The sequence below is a fragment of the Cibotium barometz genome, chromosome 32 (genome assembly GCF_041138505.1).
Source record: "Cibotium barometz isolate CiBa-2024 chromosome 32, ASM4113850v1, whole genome shotgun sequence".
Classification (NCBI taxonomy): Eukaryota; Viridiplantae; Streptophyta; class Polypodiopsida; order Cyatheales; family Cibotiaceae; genus Cibotium; species Cibotium barometz.
Genome location: NC_141077.1, coordinates 18,400,412 through 18,426,015, shown reverse-complemented (window position 1 = coordinate 18,426,015; position 25,604 = coordinate 18,400,412). Strand labels below are relative to the sequence as shown.

The window sequence follows — 25,604 nt, the reverse complement described above, 5'->3', positions numbered from 1 at the left end:
TTGGATCTGCTGCTGATAGGCCGTAGGTCTAGATCCCCAGAAGCCAAGGCGTCTGCCGCTCTCTCAATAGTGACACCTCAAGTACGTGGGGCCAAAGGATTCTGCAAGCGCGTGGGGTTTAGTCTCTGATCTATATCATCCCTCAGACTTTGTAAGCTTGTGGACAAAATCACCTTTTAAATTAGCATGAAGGCTTTACAACGGCAATTAGCCAACAAGGAGTGTTGAACAAGTGCTTGGGAATGGTTGAATACAAGTGATGATGAGAGGCCCCTTTTATAGTGAAGCAAGGAGGCTGGCTGACTACCTCTAGGACAGCCAACTGCCCACAACTCACTAAACATGCGAAAAAATATATAAAATCCCATAAAATGTGTACCACCCAAATACACTGAGATGCTCCAAATTCTAACACCCCCTCTGCAACTCATAGTGTGCAAGAGTCTGAAGAAGATAAGTTGATAAAGATGCAACCATGGACCCTCCAGCACTGCAAATACTGGAATCACCTCAAAGAGAGCACCCGCCAACTTGTTTCCTTGAAACAAAATGCCACCACGAACAGCAAGGAACTTTGCTTGGCTACGAATTCCCACACAAGTGTGCAATGAACTCCAAGAATAGATGATGAGCTGTTGGACACACCACACCCATAATCCCCAACAGTGAACGGAAAACACATCACATCCCAAAAGCCTCGAACAATGAACTCAGAACAGATCCAGTTCATAATCTCTACTACACAAAAGATAACCATGTCTTGCTAGATGTCTAATGCTCGGAACTCCGAATCACGGTTCCCATGCACCAGTAAGTGGAGTTGTAATCAGCCCCCTCTCCCGCCCACAAGCCTCCTCTGGCTGGAAGCACATGGGGGAAACTACATGTATACTAGAGAAGTACACCATCTGGGTCCTCCTGAGCCGGAAGCGCCTTGGGAGCCCTAGAAGTGGTACTAGAAGAATCTGTATCACTGTCGTGTGTCATGTCTTTGCCCTTTTTATGAGATGAAGACTTGCCCTTGGTCTTGTCCTTCTTCTTGGACAAACAATCCTTGGACAGATGTCCTCTCTTCCCACAAGAGAAACAACACCTCCAACCTTTCTTTTGAAAGGAGGAAAGTTCCTAGTCAAAACTATTGACAGACACCTTCAACTTACCCTATGAAACGAGAAGGGACTCTTCCTCCAAGAGTAGGGAACTAAGATCATCAAAATCCAACTGAGTGGATGTGACCTGGCACCTTAGAGATCGAGAAATCACATCATAGTCTAAGGAAAGCTTGGTGAGGATAAGTGCAGCCAGCTAAGCAAAGGACAAAGTAGCACGCATAGCCAGTAACTGATCATGGATAATCTTGGCCTTCAAGAACTGCCTGCATGGAACTGCCTGCATGGAATAACAAACCGTAGAGCTTCCCTTGCAAGGTAACTGCCCTCATCGGCGAATCTCGAGCAAAGAGATCCTCCAATTTAGACCATAGCTAATGAGCGCTGGTGGCTGCCCCTTCTGGATTAGCTCCAGAGAATGTCCATGGCAATTCTTGCACATGACATCCCCCTCTGCTAAACTTGATGACGGGATTCCAACCTGTTCTTGGATGACTGTCATCATCCCATTCTATTCCCGAAGTCCCTCTGTCATCCATCCGTCTCTAGCAACCCTTTTCCATGAAAACCCGGCCCAGTCTCCAAAACCACTCTGACTCTGAATAAAATCTATGCATCTGTAACACGCGGAAGCTCTGGGGGTCTTCTTTCAGCCCTAAACACCACTTAGAACATGCTGATGCAAAAACGCAAACACAAGGGAGAGTAGAGAGAGAGAGAGAGAGCTGAAAATTCAGTATATTCATATGGTACAAACAGGTACCCTAAGTCTACAGTCATAGACTGCCTTCTTGAAAAGGTGGAGAACACCAAAATGGTCCTACACTAAGGACCCACTCCCAAGTGGAGTGAATGAACAACTCAATGAGCACTATGCCTATTTATAGGCCCTTGGACAAAAGGAGAACTGGCCGACCAGCAGTCGGCCAGCCGTCTGGACAAGATCTCATAAAGCTTGATGCGCCTACAGCCGATCGTCCCTGTGTGCAGCCGACAGTCCTTCAATGTCTTCCATTGTCTTGCTCCACGTCCAACACTGGCCAAAACTGCACTTTATGCTCCAAGTCTTGGTTCTAATCATCTTTTCCTTGGCTGCCCCTTCTGGATTAGCTCTAGAGAATGTCCATGGCAATTCTTGCACATAACAACTTGTTTGGCAACACCACATGCAAGAAGCTCACCACAACTGATGTTGAAGCAGAAGACAAAGCCACAACTCCAAGAACCTGCCTGTGTAGGACAAAAGCAGCTTGTAAGGCTGGCCGACAGCAAGGAGAGGACTGGCTGGACCAGAAAACGCAGCCACGCACTTCACAGCTTGCCTCTGAAGGTCAAAACGCCGCCTAGAGGGCTGACCGACAGTAACAAGAGAGGGCTAGACCAGAAAACGCAGCAGGGCAATGAACCACAGCCACTGTAGAAGACTAATCTGCAGCCGGAGAAGTCATAGAAGCAAAATGCAGAGCAAGATAGAAGACAGCGAGCAGTCTGCAGAAGGATGGAGCAACCTGAACCTAAGCAAATGAACCCAAGATTCACCAAATTCTAACAAAATGCTCCACGTAGCCTCCTTTGAGGCTATCAAAGGGTGCCACCGTTTGACTCTTGGTAATTCACACATGGGTGCCTAAGTCTTTTGGCACCTAGTCACTAAGCCGGGCCCCTTTTCTCTATGGTTCCCACGTATTCTCTATGGAGCTAGATTGTGTGTTCTGTCCGGGACAACACGCGTAGAATAAGCTAAGCCAGAGGGGTTGTCTCATATGAAGGCAGGCCGCGCACCTAGCGAGCACCCTACTCAAACCGCCACATATGAGGCTCAACCCTTGAGACCTAAGGTGTGTGCGCCTAGTGGGCTGGCCAACAAGCAACGGAAGTGCATGGGTTGGCGAATAAGGTGGGTAGCCGCATGTGGGCTGGATCATAGTCGGCCATGTGCTTGGTGCCCGAGATGTTAAGTATTAGCTTAATTAAACATGATTAAAATATCTTAATGCTTAAATACTTGAGTAAACATGAGGCAAAGAGTGGAAAACTCTCTTGTTTGCATTGAGTCACAAGGCCTTGTTAAATAGGACCTGAAGAGGTACAAATGAAGAGGCACATCCTTGATGAAAGGGTGTGACACTTGAATGAATAGTTATGTCCTTTGGACGTAGAGATGTGTCCTTTAATCGGTAGATGTGTCTCTTCGAATAGACGTATCCTTTAGTGATGACCCATGTGACAAGGTGTAACCCTTCACTGGTGTCCTTTCAATGATTGAAGGCTAACCCAATAGTAATTAGAGAGATAAAGTCACAATTGTGACATTCCCTCCCACTTAAAATAAGACTCCAGCTAAATAAAAGACTTTTGATGTTACTGAAGATCTTCATCATTAGGCCATTTATGCTTGTAGTGAAGCTCACACTGAGAAATGTTGAACAAGTTTCCTCTGTTGTCTTGATGTCGTGCTTTAAATGCTAAATTCCAAGTCGTAGCATCATTCTTTATTTGTCTACTTCCAAATGTTGGGCTTGAAGTTGACTTGGCTATGTTGCGGTGTAGAAGAATCGTCTGAAGGTTCAACCATGAATTCTCTTGATGATACTTGAATAGTATATGTTGAAGTGTTCCACTTCATAGTAGTAAAGTACTCATCCAAGTTGTTAGAAGAATGCTTGAAATTATTTGCAATGTTGAAAACATTATCCTCTTGTTTCATGTCAACTGTGTCATCCCATGTGGGTAAGGTTGAAACAAGTGTTATATGCCTTTTGTAATTTTTTTGTCTTCAAAGAAGTCCATTGTTGGTGACTCATCATGTTGAGATAAAGAATTCAAGGACTTTTCAATATCATCTTGTTGTTCTTCTAAAGTCATGCTGGAAGAATCCTCGATATTGTCATCAACTGACTCAATAAAGTTTGCCATAGATGTGTAAAGGTTAGGAATAAACATGAAGTGCATGAGCTACTGCATGTTTTCCTTTATCGGAGCAGTCTTCTGAAGTTGAAGATTCCACGTTACAGTTTTGAGGAGCATTGGGTCGTTTAGGGCATTCAAACCATCTATGGTTGCCATTACAAATTGTGCACAATCTTGTCTTTTCACAAGAAGACGAAGCTACTACACGGACGAGGAGTGCGAGATTGGTCCCGTTCAGCGTCCCTTCCACGATCAAATGCACGTGGTTGAAAGAACTGCTGACGCTGAGAATGATTAAAAGATGACTTGTCCTGTTGGCACGGTTGTTGCAAATGTTGCCAAGGGGAGTTGGGTCCGAATCTAAAGTTGCTTAATGTGGATTGTTGATAACCTTCACGAGCCATGCGTGAATCATTGGCATAAAGATCTTGAGAGGCTGATGTTTGAGAATTCGGTACGACAGGGTTGTACTTTGGCATAATGAATGGCAGTAGCAAGGTCGACAGGATTGTACTTTTGCACATCGGTACGAAGTGTGGGGTTTAAACCTTCAATGAAGGCATGAAGCTCGTCCACTGGGGACAAAGAACCAATCTCCGGTATCAGATTAGTGAACTCCGAGATATAAGAAGCCAAAGAACCAATTTGGTCCAAGTGGCGTAAACAAGTTCGGGCTTGAAAATCCGCATTGGCAGGAACGAACTCCTTACGAATGACCCGCTCAAATTTTTCCCACATCATAACCGTTTTTCCAACATGCTGTCGCCCTTGCCACGACTAAGTAAGGACACGGCAAATGTAATCTTCTTGGCATCGGTAAGGACCATCAAGTTAAAATATAGGCGAAGTTTGTAAAGCCATTGTTCAAGTGTACGCTTATTGCGTTGTTCTCCATAGGACACAGGAGTTTAACTTTCAATTTCTTTGTTTTACTAGCTTGCAAAAGACGATAAAGAGTCTTAAGATCATCACCTTCCACCTCAAGGGGGAATGTTGTCTTCATTGTCCGGTACTCATGCTGTAGTGTCAACTACTGGTACACAACTGGTATGAGAATAGCGATCTGTCTATAACTGTTGGATCTGAGAAGCCATACAAAAAGGTTACGACCCGTGAAGAGAACGATCCAAGCTGAAGAGGCGTGAATCAAGCAACCAGAGTCGGAGAAGATAAGGAGGAAGCATGCCAGCATGAGAATGAAGACCGTGTGTGCTCAGGTAGTTCTTAGCTTCTAATCAATTGTTTTTTTTGTGATATAGAAAATTGGAAAAAATCATAAATCAAGAAAAATTGGACAAAGGGACCAAAATTGGCTAGAGCATTCTCTCTTGCTCTTCCATACAACCCTTGCAAACGTTGATTTTAGGGTTAGGGCTGGCCGATTTTTAGGGCTGGGATTTTTTTATTTTTGTGGGATTAGGGTTTGGCTGTGGGCATCCTACAGGTTCGAGTTTGTTTACTCTGATACCACTGTTAAGCTTTTACCTTAATTAAACATGATTAAAATATCTTAATGCTTAAATACTTGAGTAAACATGAGGTAAAGAGCAGAAAGTTGTGTTGTTTGCATTGAGGCACAAGGCCTTGTTAAATAGGGCCTGAAGAAGCACAAATAAAGAGGCACATCCTTGATGAAAGGGTGTGACTCTTAATGAATAGTTATGTCCTTTGGACGTAGAGATGTGTCCTTTAATCAATAGATGTGTCGCTTCGAATAGACGTGTCCTTTGGTGATGACCCATTTGACAAGGTGTGACCCTTCACTGGTGTCTTTTCAATTTGATTGAAGGCTAATCAATAGTAATTAGAAAGATAAGAGTTCAATGGACAGAACCAAAGGATGAAGCTTTCGGTCGACCGGCGCACCGAGAGGTAGGCCATATGTGTGATGGGTCTCAGGAGTGGACTTCCTATCTTGTTGGACACAAGGGATCGTCACAGTGGATGATGAGGCTAGGAGCTCGAGAGCAAATCAACCCTAATGGTGGAGGGGTGCATAGGAGGTCAACGGAGTGACCTACTACGGAGATAGTCAAGAGTCTCAACACCTACGGGTGCCAAGGTAATGTGTATCTAGGAGAGTGAAACAGGACTAGATGGATTGAGTCATGACGATGATGCACCCAGTAGCCTTGGGGTTTAGAAGGCTTGTGGACGAGCATGACGGAGTGTGCTTGGACAAGTATCGTCAACGTGAGGGCACACGGCAGGTTGCTCTATATATACCTAAATGAATCCGGGAACATGCCCAAATTCACCTTATATCATTGGAGGATGAGCACCATAGATGGATGTTAGGTGCGAATACTATGAGAGAGAGTTGGCTTTTCTATGAAAGTCTTAAGACAAAGAGGATGCAAGAGATTGATGGAGTAGTCCTTGCAACCATAACCGTGGAGAGGTTACTTTTGCCTACACCCTAGAAGTAAGAGGTAGAGAGTGTTCTAGTGGTGCACGATGGAGTGAGAGAGACTACTAGGTTCGCAAGGTAACTCGTGATGAGCACTAAGCGGACGCCAAGGTCACGCAAAGGTGTGCTTTGTGATGATAGCTTGCGCATGGCTTCTCATGCGCTAAGCATTCTCATGAAGGAGAAGTTCGAGTGTACTCAAGAAAAGGAGTTGCACACGAGAACAACTCATGAGTACACAATAGTGTCACATTGAAGATCATCGATGGACAAGAAAAACATAAAGTTATAAGTACTAAATGAGGATTTGTAAGAATGTATCTTTAATAAGACTATAATCTATATTTGTGTACGAGAGTCTCGTCTCTATGATGGATTGTCTCTAGTGTTGTTCTTGGTTGTCATGTTCAAAGATCAATGCTATTGATAACAACATTGTGTGAATATGCTTCGTATATTGCAAATAAAAGGAACAGTGCTCTATGTTGTGGTAACTCACTTGTGGACAATGGTGTGTTCATTACATTGTGGGATGTGTATGTGTCATATGCTAAAAGAGTAGTGTATGCATAATGAAGTGAGAGGGACGGTAAACCTAATGCGTGAAGGAATGCATCCACATTGCAAGACATCACTAAATGTATGAGACATCTTGAGGGATTGAGCGAGTGTTTGGTGAATTTAGTAAAATGGACTAATCATGGAATGGAAGAGCAAGCGAGTTTTCAGGGTGAAGATTCTGCCTTCTGGCGGGGGGGGGGGGGGGGGGGTGTGGTGGGTTGGGGTTTGATTGGTTGTGGTTAAAGGGGTCTTCTTGGCTTGCACGATCAGTCCATTTAAATATCCCAATAGTGATACTTCTCTTGCACAAGAAGCTCTTTATGTCTTTGTAGAGTGGAACGTAAATCTACTCAAACAATGAAATTATTGAAAATAGAATGGAAAAAGATAGTAAAAGCATAGCAGCTGCAAAGCTGTAATTAGCTTTTAGAAAGGTACCTAACATGGAAGAGACTAAGAGACTGCACCTTGACCTCATAAAAGTCTACTCACAAAACCTTCATACCAAAGACTGCATCATGCATGGCAAAGACTACATGCTGTAGCATCCCCCAAACTAATGTGCCCATGACATGTAACCCTAAACATACATCTTTACACACAACTGATTTCACATCGAGCATAATACACTGACCTCGACTCCGCCCGGGAAACAGAAGGCAAGTAAGTCCTTTTGTCTCATGGGTAACCTTTTTCCAGGTGGAAATGCAAAAAGAATCTGCAACAAAATAGTCACCATGTTTTCAAGAAGTGCTCAGTCTTTTCATGTACACACAAGTCTAGACTTCATGACATAGACCCTTTCACCACCCTTTCCATGCAAAAGCCAAAATCGACTAATCATATTGTAATATGACCTCTGGGTCCGGGATGGGAGGAGGGGACCCCCGAAATTGTTGTCTCATAACGTCTCTAAGCCGATCAGGAGCATCGAGCTCTCTTTCCCCAGTCCTCCTCTTCAGAAGTGCTGCTTCTAATGCCTGTGTCTCTGCTTCCGGATGAAGACCAACCAGAATCATGTGTTCAAATAAGAAGTTTGGTTCATCCCATTTTTTACGCTCCTGCAATGCATGTACTGCAGTAAATTAGGAACCGTATGCAAAGCAACTGTATTAATTGCAAGTGATGCTGCAGTAGTGTCTACAAAGCAACTTTAATGTTTGTAAGTGATCATGTAGCAGACGAAGCATGGGCAAATAAGAACATTGAACTCGTGATATATTTGCTGGCAAACAGTGAGCCCGCGTGACTGGTGGATACATCTTGTTTGGCTCACACAACCATAGTCACTAGAAACGTTTCAAAGTTATTTTCGTTTCAAGGTTTTATCCAGAAACATTTTGTCCCTCAGCAAACATTTTCACAAAGCAATATATAATAATAAATGAAGCTTTTTCAAAAGAGAAGAGAAAGGAAGAGAAAGAGGAGAGAAGATGAAGGAGGCGGTGAAAGAGGACAAATACAGGAGGAGAAAGAAGAAAAGAGAAAGAGGAAGAAGAAGAAGAAGAAGAAGAAGAAAAGAGGAAGGAGAAGCAGGCTACAAAGGCACTGATGGAGGACAAGAGGGTTGAGGGCTGCAATAGGGGGATGCAAAAGTCATGCATGCAGAAGGGAGAAGGGGAAAAAAAAAAGAATGAAAATTTTCAATCTTGAAAATGCTTTTCACCAGAGGTTTTTTAGCATTTTAGAAACGCCTCTAGCTATAAACGTTTCAGAGGATTTCTAACCCTAGAACTCCCTCATGCACACAATTCACTCAAACACAACAAATACTTAACGTGGAGTATGTACATTTCTCAACTAAAATCAGCAAGATGGATGTAACAACAGTGTATGTTTTGTTCCTTGCTTGGCCTGCCTTCAATCTCTGCCATTTGTCTTTATCCTGTCCCCTATCCAATTCTCCGGAGCCTAGAAGCTCAAATGAATTCTCTGCTTACACAGATGGGTAGGAACTAGATGACACTAGCTAGTAGCTGTGAGTTATGTCACTCTCTCCCTGCAGCTGTCCTCCATTGCATGACCTTTTGCATTGGAAGTGTAAGAACTGGCTCTTGTTATACAAAACCACCTCATGTACTGGATAGCCTCTGTCCTCCTTCCTGGTCTCCTATACCAATGCAAAAAAACACCCCCCACTAAAGACCACTATCATCAGCCAGCTCTAGCTCATCCATTATATAACGTAGAGAAACCAGCTGGGCCATTGCAAAAGAAAATTTTCGGTATGGGCATCTACATTAGGTGTAAAGACCGACTTGTTGGTTGTTGATTCTCCTTGCATGGAACATTAGCAGCATCAATAACTCCCACACACAAGGTCACATCATAAACCTTCTTTAAAGATCCCTTCTTCCTATTTGGCCAAGACCTCGCTACATTGCGATAGTTGTTGCTTTTAGAACTACAGATAAACCTCATCACCTTCTTTGAAGCTGATATCTTTCTCGTGCTTGTCAAGTCCTTTGCCTGTTTTAGAAAAGGACTTGATTATTTAAATTCAGCAACGGTGAGGGAGTGGATCCAAAATCCCTCTAGGGATGGAATAAGAAATCACTCTCAATCTCCCAACACCTCACACCCACTCTATCTTGCAAGGTATGCACTTTCAATCCCATACGCAAACACAATTATAACTATCACACTCCTGATGATATTAAGCTTAAGTATATACAATAGTACAAGCTAAGACTTAACCTTCAAGAGATGGTTGTACACCACTAATTTAGAGTAAGAAAAGAACTATACAAGGACTTTCTTCCACTCTCACATCCAGAGAGAAGAACTAAAAACATGGCTAAAGATGAGGACTCCTAGAACAAGAGCTTCACTAAGAAAGGTTTGATGCCCAATACAAAGAAATGGCCCTCCTTATATAGCAATTAGAGGCATCATGAGCCCATGGGTACATACCATGGCCACACATGGGAGACAAAGTTGAAGTGGATGAAGCTAATCCATGCATGTGATACATGTGGCGGATAGAAGTGGGGTAGAGTGTGAATGGGACAACTCCCAAGTCAATAGCCACTCCACACCTCTTTATTACAAGAAGACTCCTCAATATTAAAATGAGATTCTTTTCAAATCCCACTTTAATAGTCAAAGATGTTATTAAGCTTAATCTAATAATATGCGCAAATATAAGCAACCTCTTAGCTAGAGGTTGGTCACATGCTCCATACACATGTTCCTTATTGTCATATAAATACATGGATTTTTTTTTTTGGCTTATGATGATTCCCCACTCAACTTTAAGTCAATGCAATTGATTTGAAGTTGAAGGAACTTACTCAAGGATTGTGCCATCTTCCTTGAAGCTCATTGTTGCTCTAGTTAGGAAAGGCTTTAGATATATAGAGTTATATCCTTTGTTAGTTGCCTTCCCTATAACCTCTTTAATACCATTGCTCCACAGTCCAGCATTTCAATTGCCTCAAATGGCCCTTTCCAGCAGGGTAAGGACTTCTTGTCAAAAGTCTTATCGTGACAAGCATCAAACATCAACACCAAATCCCCTTTTTTGTAAGTCATGTGTTTCTTCTTTGACTTCATCAAGGGTTTATCAAATGCAACCTTTCTCTTGACCTGTATTTCTTCCATATTCTATCTTGCTATCCGGCGGGTTTTCTCCCACCTTTCCTAGCTGGAGTCTTGAGTTCCATCTTCTCTACATCTTCAATTATGTGTTGCATCAACACCTTCAGGATAAGGAGTTCGTATTCTAGGGCATGATGGCTTCAATTCCATGCACTAACTCAAAGGGTGTGTATTTGGCAACCTTTTCACTAAAAACCTTGCCTTAGGTCTCTGAATCCACTCCAGATCTGATGTAGAGATCTTTGCATCTACTTCACACATGACATGGCAGACATATACACTGGCAGAGTAGAGGATGGGCTCCTACTCATGGATCCCCTGGCACCTATGGATACCATTACAGCCCAGCTGGCATCACTCCTACACACGGCTGCATTACATAGCTTCCCACATCGTGTCCACTCAGGAGAGCCTGCGAGATCTGGGACTATGCCCCAGAACAGATGGTATGATGACGAGTGTAGAGCCCTATACTCACGGCTCCGCATACAGAGAGCCTTGGGAGCCAACACAGAGCAGGAGTCGACGAGAGAGATGAGGAGACTTACTCGCCGCAAAAGGTGGGCCTTCGTAGAGATACAGGAGCTAGAGATCTTCCATTTCTTCATGAGTAGAGATATCCCTATCTCATGGCGGCACTTCAGAGAGCCCCGGACACCAACACCCATTGCAGACCCACAGACATGGCACACATATGCAGAGGGCCTATACCACACCCCACAGCAGCCACCTATACCTCAGCCAAAGGAGCCTCGACCTACCACAGCTAACTTCTTTACCCACTTGATGGTAAAGGAAGCTATCCGCCGCCTACAGCATGGACGGGCCGCCGACCATATGGGCCTACAGGGTGAGCATCTCATATATGCAGTAGATTCTTTGGCTCCTTTTCTTGCACACCTGTTTAACAGGGCACTAGCAGAGGGTTTGCCTGCGGAGTGGACGATGCACACCATTGTGCCGATCCACAAAACAGGGGATATGCTCGATCCGAGCAACTACATGACGGTTATGGTTGGCAACGTGTTGGCAAAACTCTATGGAGCAAGAGCTTAGCTTATATGCTGAGCGAGCATGTTTACGCTCATCAGGGCAGGCAGGCTTCAGGAGAGCTTTCTCTACCACTGACCATGTAATCACTTTGAGATATATGATTGATCAGGCCAGAGTGAGGAAGAGAAAGCTCTATTGCTGCTTTGTGGATTTCCGCAAGGCATTTGACACAGTACCACGAGAGAGGCTCTTTCAGCGCCTACAGTCTCTTGGCATACCACCAGATATGACATGGGGCATCTATGCATTATATGAGCAGGTTTTTGGGTGAGTCAGATGCCCAGGATGTATGTCCAAGACTATTGCCAGCACCATTGGTGTGAAGCAAGGATGCCCACTTTCCCCCACGCTATTTGGGTTATACATTGATGAGGTGGCTGACTTCATTACACGGGGAGGCAGAGATGGAGTTCATCTAGTAGGTACCTCACTACATATTATGCTTTATGCTGATGATATTGTATTAGTGTCTGAGTCTCCAGGAGGTCTACAGCAACATCTACATGCACTTGATGATTTCTGCACACAGAGGGGTCTTACTGTGAACCTTGGGAAAACCAAGGTTATGGTCTTTCATACATCGAGACAGGGCAGGAGTCAGCTGACATTCACTCTCGCAGGACGCCACGTGGAGGTGGTGACATCATACGTGTACCTAGGGGTTACCTTCTCTGCAACAGCCACGCGCTTCACCATGGGTTCAGCAGCCAGAGCCAGATTGACATGGGGATATGCAGCATTGGCTATGCTAGAGAGACAGTGCCACCAGGCCCATTTTCAGGAGCCCCGGACGAAGGGGTGGCTATTTGACACATTAGTCACACCGGCACGGATGTATGGAGCAGCGGTATGGACACCAGGACTTGCTACCCATTGGTGGACACAGATAGAGAGACCACATGCCCTCATGATGGCACGCATGATACAGCAAACCGTCAGTACCTCTTGACATTATCCGAGCAGAGTTTGCTGCGCCTCCTATGATGGTAGAGGCCATATTCCAGACTATATGCCTGCTAGACAGATTCAGAGAGATGCCACACGACATATTGTCATTCAGAGCTTTTGAGGCATCTAGACAGCTGGCTGAGGCAAGAGACAGAGGATCATGGTATGCACAGGTCACACATTGGTTCTCACAGCATGGCCTAGACATGGATCATCTACCACCATTCCAGTATGACAGGGATGCACCACATATCCATCTCTCATAGTGAGAGGAATAGAGTATTGAGACAGGACCTATGGCAGCTCTATACACGAGAGACATGGATATCACCTACACAGCCTCTTCCACCGAAGATGCTCTACTACAGAGATCACTTCATGAGTATCACTTATGATGGATTTATAGAGAGGCCTAGATACATGGAGGGCTTTTTACCACACAGCTCCCGAGTAGCTATTGGTCAACTTAGAGTCTCATCACATCGATTGGAGATCGAGACTGGCAGAGCAGCACGGATCCCTCGAGAGGAGAGGGTATGCTGCAGGAGGAGGTGGAGAGTGAGGAGCATTATGTATGCAGATGCAGAGCATATACAGCCATCAGAGAGAGATATCCCATTTTATTCAGAGAGCCACATTCCCTACGCCAGATCTTTGAGGCAACAGACCAGCACATACTGGGAAGATTCATTCTAGACATACAGCGTCACAGAGAGACATCATTACAGGCTCAGACAACTCCAGAGGGAGGACGACAGACACAGATTACTACATTTTTTCAGAGATCCACCCCTCTCCCAGCCCCTACACGACAGGGAATTACTCTCCAGAGAGCAGAGACACTCAGAGCCCGCAAGAGACAGAGGACACCTGGCTTTCGGACACCACGCCTATACCAGAGAGAGATGACAAAGATCAGAGCTCACTTTCACAGAGAGGGTGCGGAGCGACTGGCTCGCTTCAGAGCAGACCCACGCATGTTCTTCAAGGAGCTGTGGACACCCCCTTCATTGATGTATACCATTCTATACCCCCAGTATGGTACAGGATGGAGCTAGCTAGGTTGCATATCATGATTGTATACTCCATGCATATAGCTTTGCATTCTCCTAGTAGTAGAGCTCCATCACCTCCCCCACTCATTGTACTTATTGCACACCCAGATTCAGCTTTTTTAGTTCAGTACTTTTTCATTTTGTTGGGATGACAGAGGATACCCCACACAGGTACACCGATTTGTCTCATTGGCCGAGTTCGGTCTTTTGGAAGACGTTAATAAAATCTTTCTTTCTTTCTTTCTTTCTTTCTTTCTTGCCTTCTTGCCCTATCCCTAAACACAAACATGAATCCTTCTTCTTGGAAACTGATACGGGTACCCTTGGCTCCACCCCTTGGATGAACTTCATCCCTTGGAGTGCTCCATAAAAGCTTATCGGGCAGCCCCAACTGGCTACCAACTCTCATGAAACGCTTTCCTTGGGTTTTCCTGACACCAACCAACTTCTGAGGGTCTTGACACATGCTGCGTTTCTCTCCTTAGACCTATGCACTTCTTCTCGGATACCAACAGCACATAGCATAGCTGAGCCTGATGCTCTGATACCACTGTGACATGCCAAATCTCTGGTTAGTCTTCTTCCAGCCCTAAGCACTGCTTAAGAACACTTGATGCAAGAACAAGGAGTGTAGACCGAGAATAGAGAGAGAGAGAGAGAGAGATGGCTCTGTATTTCAGTATAGTCATATAGTACAAAAAGGTACATGTTTTCTGGCAGCCATAGGCATGCCCCAAAAAGGTAGAAAATCCTATCCTACCTATGCTACTGTGACCCAACTCTTGTAGAGAGTCATACGATCTCCTATGAGCAAAGCAACGCTTTTTATAGGCCTTGGAAGGAATAATGATCTGGCCGACAGCAGGTCGGCCAGTTCCATGGACATGCATAAATCATTCGCTGCCGACACCATTAGATAGATGTTCAATCTGCTGGCCGACAGGGTCTTGGTCCACACACCATGCCTTCCATGAGTAACTAGCAAATTGCCACCTCCAACACCCTCCTTCAATTCGAGCACCCCGAGCTCTAATACCATGTTGGAGTATGCACAGGCAGAGGCATAGACAAAGAAAGAGAGAGAGAAGGAGAGAGTGCAATTGTTGACAAGATCACCTTTTGATTAGCATGAGGCTTTTACAATGGTAATAGCCAGCAGATGGGTGATACAATGTGCAGGGATTGGATTGATTACACAAGTGATGAGAGGAGCCTTTATATAAGGAGGCCATGAACTGGCCGATTGCACATGGAGCTGGCCGACTGCCCACGACTTGCATAGAAAAATACATAAATTCCCAAAACACTGAGATGCACAATATTCTAACACCGAAAGAAGATAAGCTGATGAAGATGCAACATAGACACTCGAGTATTGTGCAGTACCGGATACACCTTGGAAAGAGCACTTACCAACCCGACTCCTCGAAACAGAATGCCACCGTGAACAGCAAAGAAATCTACTTGGCTCCGAATTCCCACACAGAATGATGAGCTGTCGGACAAACCACCCCCATAATCCCCCAACACTGGACTATGAGCACATCACGTCCCAAAACCTTAAACAATCAACTCAGAACACATCCTGTCCATAGTCTCTGCTACACCAAAGCTGACCTTGTCCTACCAGATTTCTAATGCTTGGAACTCCGACTCACGGTTCCCAGGTGGAGCTGCTAACAGCCCCCTCTCCTACCCACAAGCCTCCTTTGGGTGGAAGCACATGGGAGGAAACAATGTATATAACTAGAGAAGAAGACCATCCTGGTCCTCTTGGGCCGGAATGGCCCTAGGAGCCCTAGATGAGTCACTAGAAGTATCTGAATCACTGTCCTATGTCATATGTTTGCCCTTCTTCTCAAATGAAAGCTTGCCATTGCCCTTGTCCTTCTTCTTGGACAAGCAGTCCTTAGACAAATGTCTTTTCTTCCCACACGAGTAGCAACAACTCCGACCTATCTTCTAGACTCTAGAGTAAGTGTCTAATCTTGATCGTTAAGAGACACCTCGTGAAATGAGAACAAACTCTTCTTCCAAGAGAAGGGAGCTAAGGTCATCAAAATCCAATTGCCTTGTTGTGACCTAGCACCTCAAAGCCTAAGAAACCACATCGTACTCCGGAGGAGCTTTGTGAGGATTAGTGCAGCCAACTAAGCAGAGGACAAGGCAGCACCCATTGCCAACAACTGGTCATGGATAACCTTGGCCTTCATAAGGAATGACTGCATAGAACTACTAGCAGGGAATACCAGACTGTAGAGTTGCCCTTGCAAAGTAACTACCCTCATCGACCTCCAGCTTGGACTAAACTTGATGTGCACTGGCAAGAGTTTGCACAGCCAGTGAGACCTCCTTCGTAATGGTCCGCACAAGCACCAAGTGCCCCTTCGAATCATGATCCTCCTAGTCTTGTAATTCCACAAGGAATTCATTCTCCTGAACAACCTAGGTCCAACGTCTCGAGTTTTGAAGGCACTCGGGCTTCTTCTCATTGCCCTGAACAATCCCCCACAAATTGTCACATGCACCCTACACTAGGGTACATAGTGACACACTGGCATGATCATCAGTGCAACATTTGTACAGAAGTAGAACCTTTTTTAAATTTATTGGTCGTACGCCGTGACCCCATTGTGAGCCCTCAATCTAGGACAGTCAGGTACGAGTTACGTAGGTCAATCTCCAAGCTTTAGAGGTCAGTCACATGTCAGTCCTCTTAACCCACTTGGAGAAAGCATCATTCAGGAGCATGTATTTGTCAACCTTAGCATTAGATGCATGTAAGCATTCTAGGTTCATCCACATAGAAGGAAGGCCAGCCCCAAGGCAGACCCAGCTTGGGCTAGCCTTGCAAAGGCATCCAAGGCCTTTGCCATATAGTCGGGCAATGGCCAACACGTATTGCTACAACCCAACCAGCATCTAATGGCCAGCCAACAGGAAATAGTACCTGACCAGCATTTAATGCTGACCGACTGGCATTTAGCAGTCGTGAGGGTCTTTTCAGCAGCCGACTGGACATTTCCTCAATCGTGGGACTTTCTGCATCAGCCGATAGCCTCCTAGGGGCAGGCGACTGCTATTCTGAGGAGGTATAAAAGGCATGGCCTCATTCCCACATTATTCAGTCAAGTATTCAGCAAAAGTACTTTCAGCTTGCAGCATCCTATCAACTCCAGGCTAAGAAGGAAGCTCCTCTTCTCATTCAGCCAGCATACGTGCAGTCCTACAGCTTTCAAGACTTACATCAGTGGCCAAGGAGAGTCTTCAGCAGAGCCTCGGGACAACTGGATACTCGGCTGACGTATGGTCTTCCTCCTCCTTGCGTTGGGCATTCATATCCTTTGTACTCAGCATATCATCTGAAGATATGGCCATTACTTTGCTGTCCCACTTGCCTGCTCAGTATTCCGCTTTCTACTCCTCTTTGATTACTAGTGGTGTCACGTGCACACCAGTCAGGTGTACAGTGACATGGCATCATTCTAGCATTATTAGCATCATCAGGCATCATCAGATATTTTACTGGCATTTATAGGCATTTTTACAGGCATTTATGGGGCAGCCGACAGCATTTATGGACATGGCATCTGGCCGACAGCCCTTATGCTGGCCGACCAGCAGCATGTTTGCATATATATACAGGCGCCTCTCCATTCAGCATTCCAAGCTCATCATTCAAGCATTCAGCAGTGTGTTCTCCAACGCATCTCCTCCAGGAAGCATTGGGAGCAGCAGAACCAGTCCACGCATCAGCATAATCAGCAAACGCATCAGCATCAGCATCATTTTCAGCGAACGCATCATCCTCAGCATCATCATCAGCAAACGCATTCAGTTCAGCCCATCAGTTTGCGTTTCATCATCAGGTCAGCATTCAGCATCTGTTCCAAAGCCTCCCTTCAGCGTTTCCTTCCCAGGAGACAAGGGAAAGATAGTGGACAGCAGTTCATTCAGTTCATTCAGTATATTCAGCATATAGGCAGCATATTCAGCAGTACAGATCCATTTGGATCTCATTGTAACCGCATTCATTCATCTAATATAGCTGCATTGCATTGACACATATTTATCTGTCTCTTAAACATCAGTAAGTGCAGTTTATCTAGACTAAGGTTGTGATTACTACGGTCGAAGACCTCCCTCATGTCACAAGTGGCAGGCTCAGCACCATTACCTGGGAGGAGCTTGTGCCCATGGTCTTGGACCAAGAGGAACGTTTCACGAACCCTCCTCACAGCAGAGGTTCAGAGGCCTCAACTGGCCAACGGTCGAAAGGCCGGAACAACAAGGGCAAAGGGAAGGCTTCACCAAAGAAGTCTTCTGAGAAGAAGCCCGACACAGAACAAGAGAAGCTGAAGGCCGAGCGGTCCTGCAATGATTGTGGTGAGAAAGGCCACTATTGGAAGAGTGCTGATTCTTCAGCCTCAGTTGTTGCGAAGAATCCTGCATTTGTGCACTTAGAGATGACGGACTCCGATAATTCATCATCTTCGAGCGAGGAGGCAGTTGGCTTCACCGCGAAGGATACCCGGGAATGGATTCTTGACAGTGGTGCTTCCAGGCACATGACTCTGTCCCGTGACTTCTTTTTGGATCTGAAACGGCAGTCAAGTCGCATTTTCATTGGCGACAACTCCACTATTCCGATACACAGTGAGGGCTGGATGGAGATTAGTCCCGACGGCAAGGGGGGCAAGCATGCTTCCCGTGTTCTTTACGTCCCTGCTCTTGGTTTTCATCTTCTATCAGTGCATGAAGTATGCAAGACTGGCTTTCGGGTGGAATTTGAGGAGCATTCCGTTGCTCTACGGGACCGTGAGACTGGCTAGGTTGTTTGCAGATCCCAACCTGTATCTCTTTCGGGAGCGGGGCATGGTTACAATTATCATCCTTTATGTGGATGATCTTATTCTCACCGGCGGTCATGTGGAGCACATTAGCGTGACGAAGGCTGCCTTGTCAAAGGAGTTTGAGATGACCGACCTCCACTTCTTTTTGGGATTGGAGATCTAGCAGACCCAGAAGGGGGTTTTTTGTCTCTCAGCAACGGTATGTTCATGAGTTGCTTGAGGCCTTTGGGATGGAGAACTGCAAGCCTATTACTTCGCCGATGGACCCGGACACAAAGTTAACTGTTAATGATCCTTGTGAGCCAGTTGATGCCTTGCAGTATCGGAGGTTGGTTGGTTCATTGATCTGGTTGCTGAACACCAGATTGGACTTGAGCTTCTCCGTGGGGCTGTTGAGCTCTTTTATGCAGACGCCATTGAAGTCTCATTGGGACGCAGGATTGCGGATCTTGCGGAATCTGCAGAGTACGAAGGATCTAGGACTCTTTTACACACGAGGGGTGAGTCAAACTCCAAGGTTGGAGTGACTCGGATTGGGGAGGAGACCAAGACACGAGGAGATCCACTTCAGGTTACAGTTTTACCCTCGGCTCAGGAGCGGTTTCTTGGAGCAGTAAGAGGCGTCCAACTATTGCCCTATCTTGGAAGAGGCAGAGTACCGGGCTTCTTGTGGTGCTGCTTGCGAGGTTGTGTGGCTGCGGAGGCTGCTAGGGGAGATTGGGTTTCCACAAAAGGAGCCCACAGTCATCCAGTGCGATAACCAAAGTTGTATAGCTATTGCGCGGAGTCTTCCATGCCCGGACCAAGCATATAGAGATACAGTATCACTTTGTCCGTGAGAAGATCTTGGCTAGTGACATCTTGCTACTTTATTGTTCGACGGAGGACAATGCGGCGAACCTCTTCACGAAGTCTCTACCTCAGGCTACACTCAGGCGGCACTCCAGCTCCCTGGGGTTGATTTCACAGCCAGGAGCTGAGAGGGGGTGTTAGAAGTCATCTCCTGTCTTTATCAGACACCAGGGCCTCTGTTGTGGGTGTGCCCGCCCTATATAGGTGTTTTCTCATTTTTCCTCACTCCCCGTATTTAGCATAAAGCTCCTTCTCAAGGGTTGGCCAACGAGATTGAGTGTCGTCCAGCTTTCGACTCTCAAAAGTAACAAGTCTACCATCTTGGAATAGAGCAGCCCCGTTCGCATAGTCACTCACGTCAGTCTCAAGAACATAAGGCTGACTAGGATCGGGTAGTGCTAAGGTAGGGGCTTCCTTGACTCTTATCTTTCAAAATTCTGAAGGCCATATCCAAATCGTTATTCCAAGGGATAGGTTGATTCGACTTACGTCCACGACCTTTCAACAAGTCGGTCATCGGTAGTGCGAGTTGAGAGTACTCCTGCACAAATTTTCAAAGAAAAACAACAAAACCAAAAAAAGAACGAAGTTGTCTCTCCATCTGTGGTATTGGCCAAGCCAAAATCTTTTGAACTCAGTCATGTCAATACTCAACTCGTCTCTTGTGATCTTGTGTCCCAAGTAAATGATTTTTGTCATAAAAAACTCACATTTACTTAATTTAGCATACAGTCGATTCTGTCTTAAAATAGTCAAGACAATCGTGAGATGTCTAACATGATCCTCAAGAGTACGACTATATACTAAAATATCGTCCAAGAACACAACCACGAACTTCCCCAAATATTCACGAAAAAGATCGTTCATCATTTGCTGAAAAGTGGCTTGAGCATTGGTCAACCCAAAAGGTAATACGAGAAACTCGTAATGGCCATACCTAGTCCGAGAGGCGGTTCTTTCGACGTGCCTTTCATGAATACGTATCTGGTGATAGCCAGTACGTAAATCTATCTTTGTGAAATACTTTACTCCAACTAAACGGTCAATCAAGTCATCTGATCTAGGGAGAGGATAGCCGTTCTTAATTGTCACCTTGTTCAGTCTCTTGTAATCTACACACATTCACTAGGTGTTGTAGCCACATGTCCACAATCTCCTTGGTACGCTGTTTTTTCTCGCCCCCAAACTGTCGCGGAGTAATATTGGGACCTAAAGCAAATGCCAAGGTATCCATGCCCGAGAGAGTAGACAAAGTAGTGGTCAATAAAGAGATGGAATTCTGTAAAGCCTCCATTTGCGCAGTGACCTATGCCTCGCGCTTCGAGAAAGAAGCTTCGAAAGTAACTTTAAACTCCTTAAAATCAGATTTAGTTACAAAATCTTCGAAAAGATCGACGTCAACGGCCTCGATAGCCGGCAAGTCTTCACGTTCGGGAATGGGTTCCATCCCCGATTCTTGGGTCGACATCTTGAAGAGGAAAAGTGAGAGAAAATCTTTGCTAGAAGCAAGGAATAGTGCTAGAGAGCTCGAGGAGACGTGTGGCTGGAAGCCCACTCTAGGGGTATTTATAAGTCCCCCTAAAAGCGCTTTGCTTTTTTTAGTATGGCTTTTGTGTTTTTTTTTTTTTCAAAAAAAACCATGCTAGATGGCTTTTATAAAAGTCACAGATAAGGCTTGTAAAATCCACACTAAAAAAAACACATAGGCCACACATAAAAGCCACGTATAACACATGAAAAGGCACACGTTTTGTTTTTATAAAAAAACACACTGTCTTCGATTTGTTTTTTTAAACCCCACGCTGCAGGTTCTTAAAAAAAACGAAACGCAACGTGCGCTTTAAAAAAAATGAGGGCTAAAAGCAACAAGGCACTAAAAAAAATGGGCTTAAAAAAAGCGGCGCAGTCGGCTGCCCGACGCCTAACAACCCGCAGGAAAGCCTTCGCCGTCACCTACCAACAGCAGGAACGTCGCCTAAGGTTCGATGCTTTTGTACGCCCTGCAAGACGGGTTCCTACACTTTGTCGACTGGTCTGGCTGCTTGCTTCCACGCACAGCCAACATCTCCCTCTCTCTCTTTCTCTCATTGTTCACACTACCGACTAGCCGACATGCACTTGCTTTTCTCTATCGCTTGCTGATTCACAACAGTCTCTTGCTTCTCTCCTTGCCAATAACAACTCTCTTCATATGCAAATCAAGTCGACCCTTTGCAAGACCAAAACCCCGACACGGGTTCCAACGATGCAAACATAATACAGTACACCGAATTCTGAAAAAAACAGCAGTATAGACGAAAAAAACAGTAGTCATCTTGCTCATACCTCTTTCTTCTCTACCTACCGACTTGCACGCTCTTCAAGGCATGCTCTGATACCACTGTCAAATCCCCACGGATCTCCTCATAGAGCAATCCTGAAACATGACTCGAAACCGACAAAACAAAGCCAAACAACGTGAAGGGGGTGCATACCTGACTCACAACCCAACCATGACAGCCGTGGGTGGGCAAAACCCACAAGTCTTGGCTATCCCCACCGAGCCATCAGCTGAGCTAACTAGCAAGACGCACCGACCAATCTCTACCCCGTGACGTCCCATACCGCCACGGAGCTACCCTCGCGAGCCTCGAGTCTACTACCGGCCCCAGTTGCATGAAGCAGGTGCATGTTTGCACTAGATCCAGGCTCATGACCGTAGAGCTCTCGCAAAGACTCGCGAGACTCTATGAACAACTAACCTTGGCCACCCTTTTATAGGCTCTTGGCCGGTCACCGGGCGTCCACACTTGGGCGCCCGCTCGTCAGTCCAATCCCTAGCCCAGCTCGCCAATCAGCCTGCCTAGCTCCAAGCTTCCCCAGGCCTCGAAGTTAGTCTTGTGTGCATGTTGCACACGGTAGATACACTCTGTGCCGATGACAAACAGGCTCCTGGCAAGTGCAGGTGCCACGTGGCAATTGGCCAGTGGTTTTATGTCGGGGACAGTCCTCTCATTAGGCTGACAGTCCTCTATGCAAGCCGATCAGCACCAACGTGCATGTGTGTGTGTGTGCGCACGCACGCCCAAGGAATTCGTTAAATCAGGTGTTGAGAAGTGTATCTCTTAGAGCGTGGGCTGGCCAGGAAATCTGCAGTAGCACCCGGGCCGCAACCCGATGTCTTCATTTCTCAGTTATCTTGCACTTCTTTCTTGTACCTAATATAGATTAATAGTTTAGGACTCATGTGTGTGGTGCATGTGTGATTCTAACACTGGCTTTTTTATCTCTGAAAACCCTAGCACATAGGTGTAAGCGTTCTATAGTTGCTATCAGAGTCTAGTGAACTTGCAATTTTTTTTTCCTTTCTTGGCATTACATGCATACATTGGTATTACTTAGAGGAGGCAGGTAAATTTTCATCTATGTATGTTTACGTGCATGCATGATTATATGCATATCTTAGACCTATGACTCCATTAAAGATGGAGAGTAAGTGAAGTGTATGCATGCTGAAGCTTCCAGATGGAGCATTACTTAGAGAAACAAGCTTGCATCTATGTATATATAGTGTAAAAAGTAAGCATGCGTACTTTGTATACTCAGGGGATGAGGCATTACTTATAGTTATGCATGTTACATGAAGGTATGCATGTTTGATGGGGATTTAACATCAATGAAGAGGCTCAAAAGAACCCAAATGATGAAAAAGGGGTATGAGAGAGCTTACCAGCATTTGCACTTGAAGCTGAGTCCACTGTCTCTTTTGGCTTGTCAAGTGTTCAGGGTTGAAGAAGCCCTTTTTGTTGTTCTCTTTTGAAAGCCCCTGTTTCCATACCCTTGTGATTTGCCTTTGGAACTTCTCAAGGGTTTTGTTGCTGCTGGTGTTGTTTGATGAGAAGACAATGGAAGGCCTTGGGCGGACAGCTGTTGCAGCTGCTACCACGGCCCTGGCCACTTCCTCTGTTGTCTGTGTGAAAGAGGTCCTCCACCCCTGCTGATCCAATTCTTCCTGCTTTTCACCCATTTTCGTGCTCAAAAAAATGCTAATTTGTGTCCCTACTGCGGCTGCTGCTGCACCAGTTGGAAATGGGTCCAAAAACCAAGAACCCACTAAAAAAAGATTGCAAATTGGCCCCAAAACCACTAAATTGAATCAAATTAGACCAAACTGGAGAGCAAATGAGTCTGCAGGAAAGCTCACACAGCAGGCAGCTATGAGCATTTGCTGTGAGAGCCATGCAAGAAGGCTTACTTTGACAAGAAAGGTGTCAGCAGAAGGGGGCAGATAGGAAAAAGAAGGGAGATGATCAAAAAGGGGGGCAAATTTGCCGAAGTGGGTTTTTGCTTGGACGATCAAACCGAGAAGGAAAAGCCTTCACTGGCCACGGCGATGTCCGTACCAACAAATGAAGTTAGGAAACACTAGAGTCTAGACAACAACAAGAAGAAGAAGAAGAAGAAGAAGATAGCTTGAGAGTGGAAGACAAGATGGCCCAGAAGAAGAGCTTTCTGTTTCTTTTGCTTTTTGTGTCTTTGGAGGTGTATACGTGTGTGTGCGCGCGCTCGTGTGTGGGGGGAGAGAAGCTGCCCAAAGCTTTGCTGGCGTGGTACTTTGTTTCTTTGGTTGTGGAATGTGTTCCTACGAAAGACTTCAATCCGACTAATTAGTTATAATAATGACATTTAGCAAGCACTAAATACAGCTTAAGTTTAACCTTTGTAGGACCTCATCTCCCAAGGAGCTCAACTGTTTTAGTTGTCCAAAGCCCCACCCCATTTCACATGCTCTCTCTCTAATGCTAAAAGAGTGTTCAATGCAGTGTCCAAAGGAAAATATCTCTCTCTCGCTCTCTCTCTAAATCTCAATATATATATATATGGAGTTCAAGAGTACCTATGTTAAAAGAGTGTTCAATGCAATGTCCAAAGGAAAATCTCTCTCTCTCTCTCTCTCTCTCTCTCTCTCAATATATATATATATGGAGTTCAAGAGTACCTCGATGGATCCCCTTTAACCAAGGTAGACATGGAGCTCTTAAGCTCCATGCCATGAAATGGGCCCCACATTATCGGCCTAGTTGGGTCCCCATTAACTAGGGCAGGCATAATTTTGTAATCCACTTAGGGGCTTTACATGGATGCTCTTGAAGCCTCCGCTTTTTTCCTGAAAAAACCCAGAGGGGGGGAGATTAATGGGGAGATATCTCCCCCATTTCACAAGATTCCCCTCTGCTTCTTTCTGAAAAAAAAGATCGCTTTTTTCACCCCCAAATAAAACGAGGGCATTGAATAATGTGTAAACCCTTAGTGATCACGGATGCAAGTTCTCATCCCTTGCACTTTGTGCCATCATAAGGATCACATGTGGTCAAATTTCATTGCTATCACACAAAATGAAAGTCTCTCTCTCTCTCTCTCTCTCTCTCTCTCTCTCTCTCTCTCTCTCTCTCTCTCTCTCTCTCTCTCTCTCTCTCTCTCTACGATTTTTTATCTCTTCTCAAGGACCTTTTTGGTCTTTCGTAGATGTCAATGACTTTCTTTCTTTCTATCTATCTCACACAAAAACACATCCACCCAAGCCACTATCTATATCCTTTCTATGTCTAAAGAGTGCTCTCTCCAACACACCTTACATAGCTTTTCCTCCCACGTCTTGCTTCACTCCCCATAACGCTATTCCCTCCACCTTGCCCTTCGTGGCCATTACTTTCTCCAACCCTCCCCAATCACATTTCCCAATCATCCCAGTTTTCACTCCCATTCAAATGCAACATTTCAAACTCTTCCTAAAAGGCATGCTTTTACTCACCATTATCATTGCACATCCACAAAGGCATACTTCTATGTTGACCCAACAAATACCATCCCCTTTGAACGATCACACCTTTAATCTTTTCCAAAGAAAAATGTACATAGTCCCTTCCCTCTTGGTTTTGCCATGGCTTCAAACTTAATGTATTTTTCTTCTTTGAATTTTGATATTTCATTTTCAAAGGACAATCAAAACATATTCAATGATGTTGTCCTCATGCATGTTTCCCAAATGGAAAGTGCCCTTACCATCAACAAACAAAGTCAAAAGTAAGTTATGATTAAAAAGAAATTTCTCAATTTATAGCTTGGTAATTCCTACTTTATGTGCAAGTAATAAAGGTAAATAAAATTTTTAAAAAATTAAATGCTAAATCATTATGACTCACACAATCACTCGGAGAGCCCAAAATACATCGATTGGCTAATAAACCATCTAGCCTCCGTAATTTGTACGCAA

General features: G+C 45.1%; 1 protein-coding gene across 2 annotated transcripts in view; it reads right to left on the bottom strand.

The window, feature by feature from the left end:
• The window catches only part of LOC147619895 (uncharacterized), a 77,075-nt gene extending 53,120 nt beyond the window's left edge, over positions 1-23,955 (bottom strand). For both annotated transcript variants that reach the window (XR_015270100.1, XM_086825756.1), the window contains exons 1-3: positions 23,061-23,955; positions 7,848-8,051; positions 7,625-7,708 (exon numbers count right to left, since the gene is read on the bottom strand). Coding sequence is in view for 1 of the 2 variants with exons in the window: in XM_086825756.1 (XP_086681882.1) it covers positions 7,625-7,708; positions 7,848-8,051; positions 23,061-23,357 (585 nt within the window). In the remaining variant the exon portion in view is untranslated. The remainder of the gene's footprint in view (positions 1-7,624; positions 7,709-7,847; positions 8,052-23,060) is intronic.
• Positions 23,956-25,604: the final 1,649 nt, after the last annotated feature.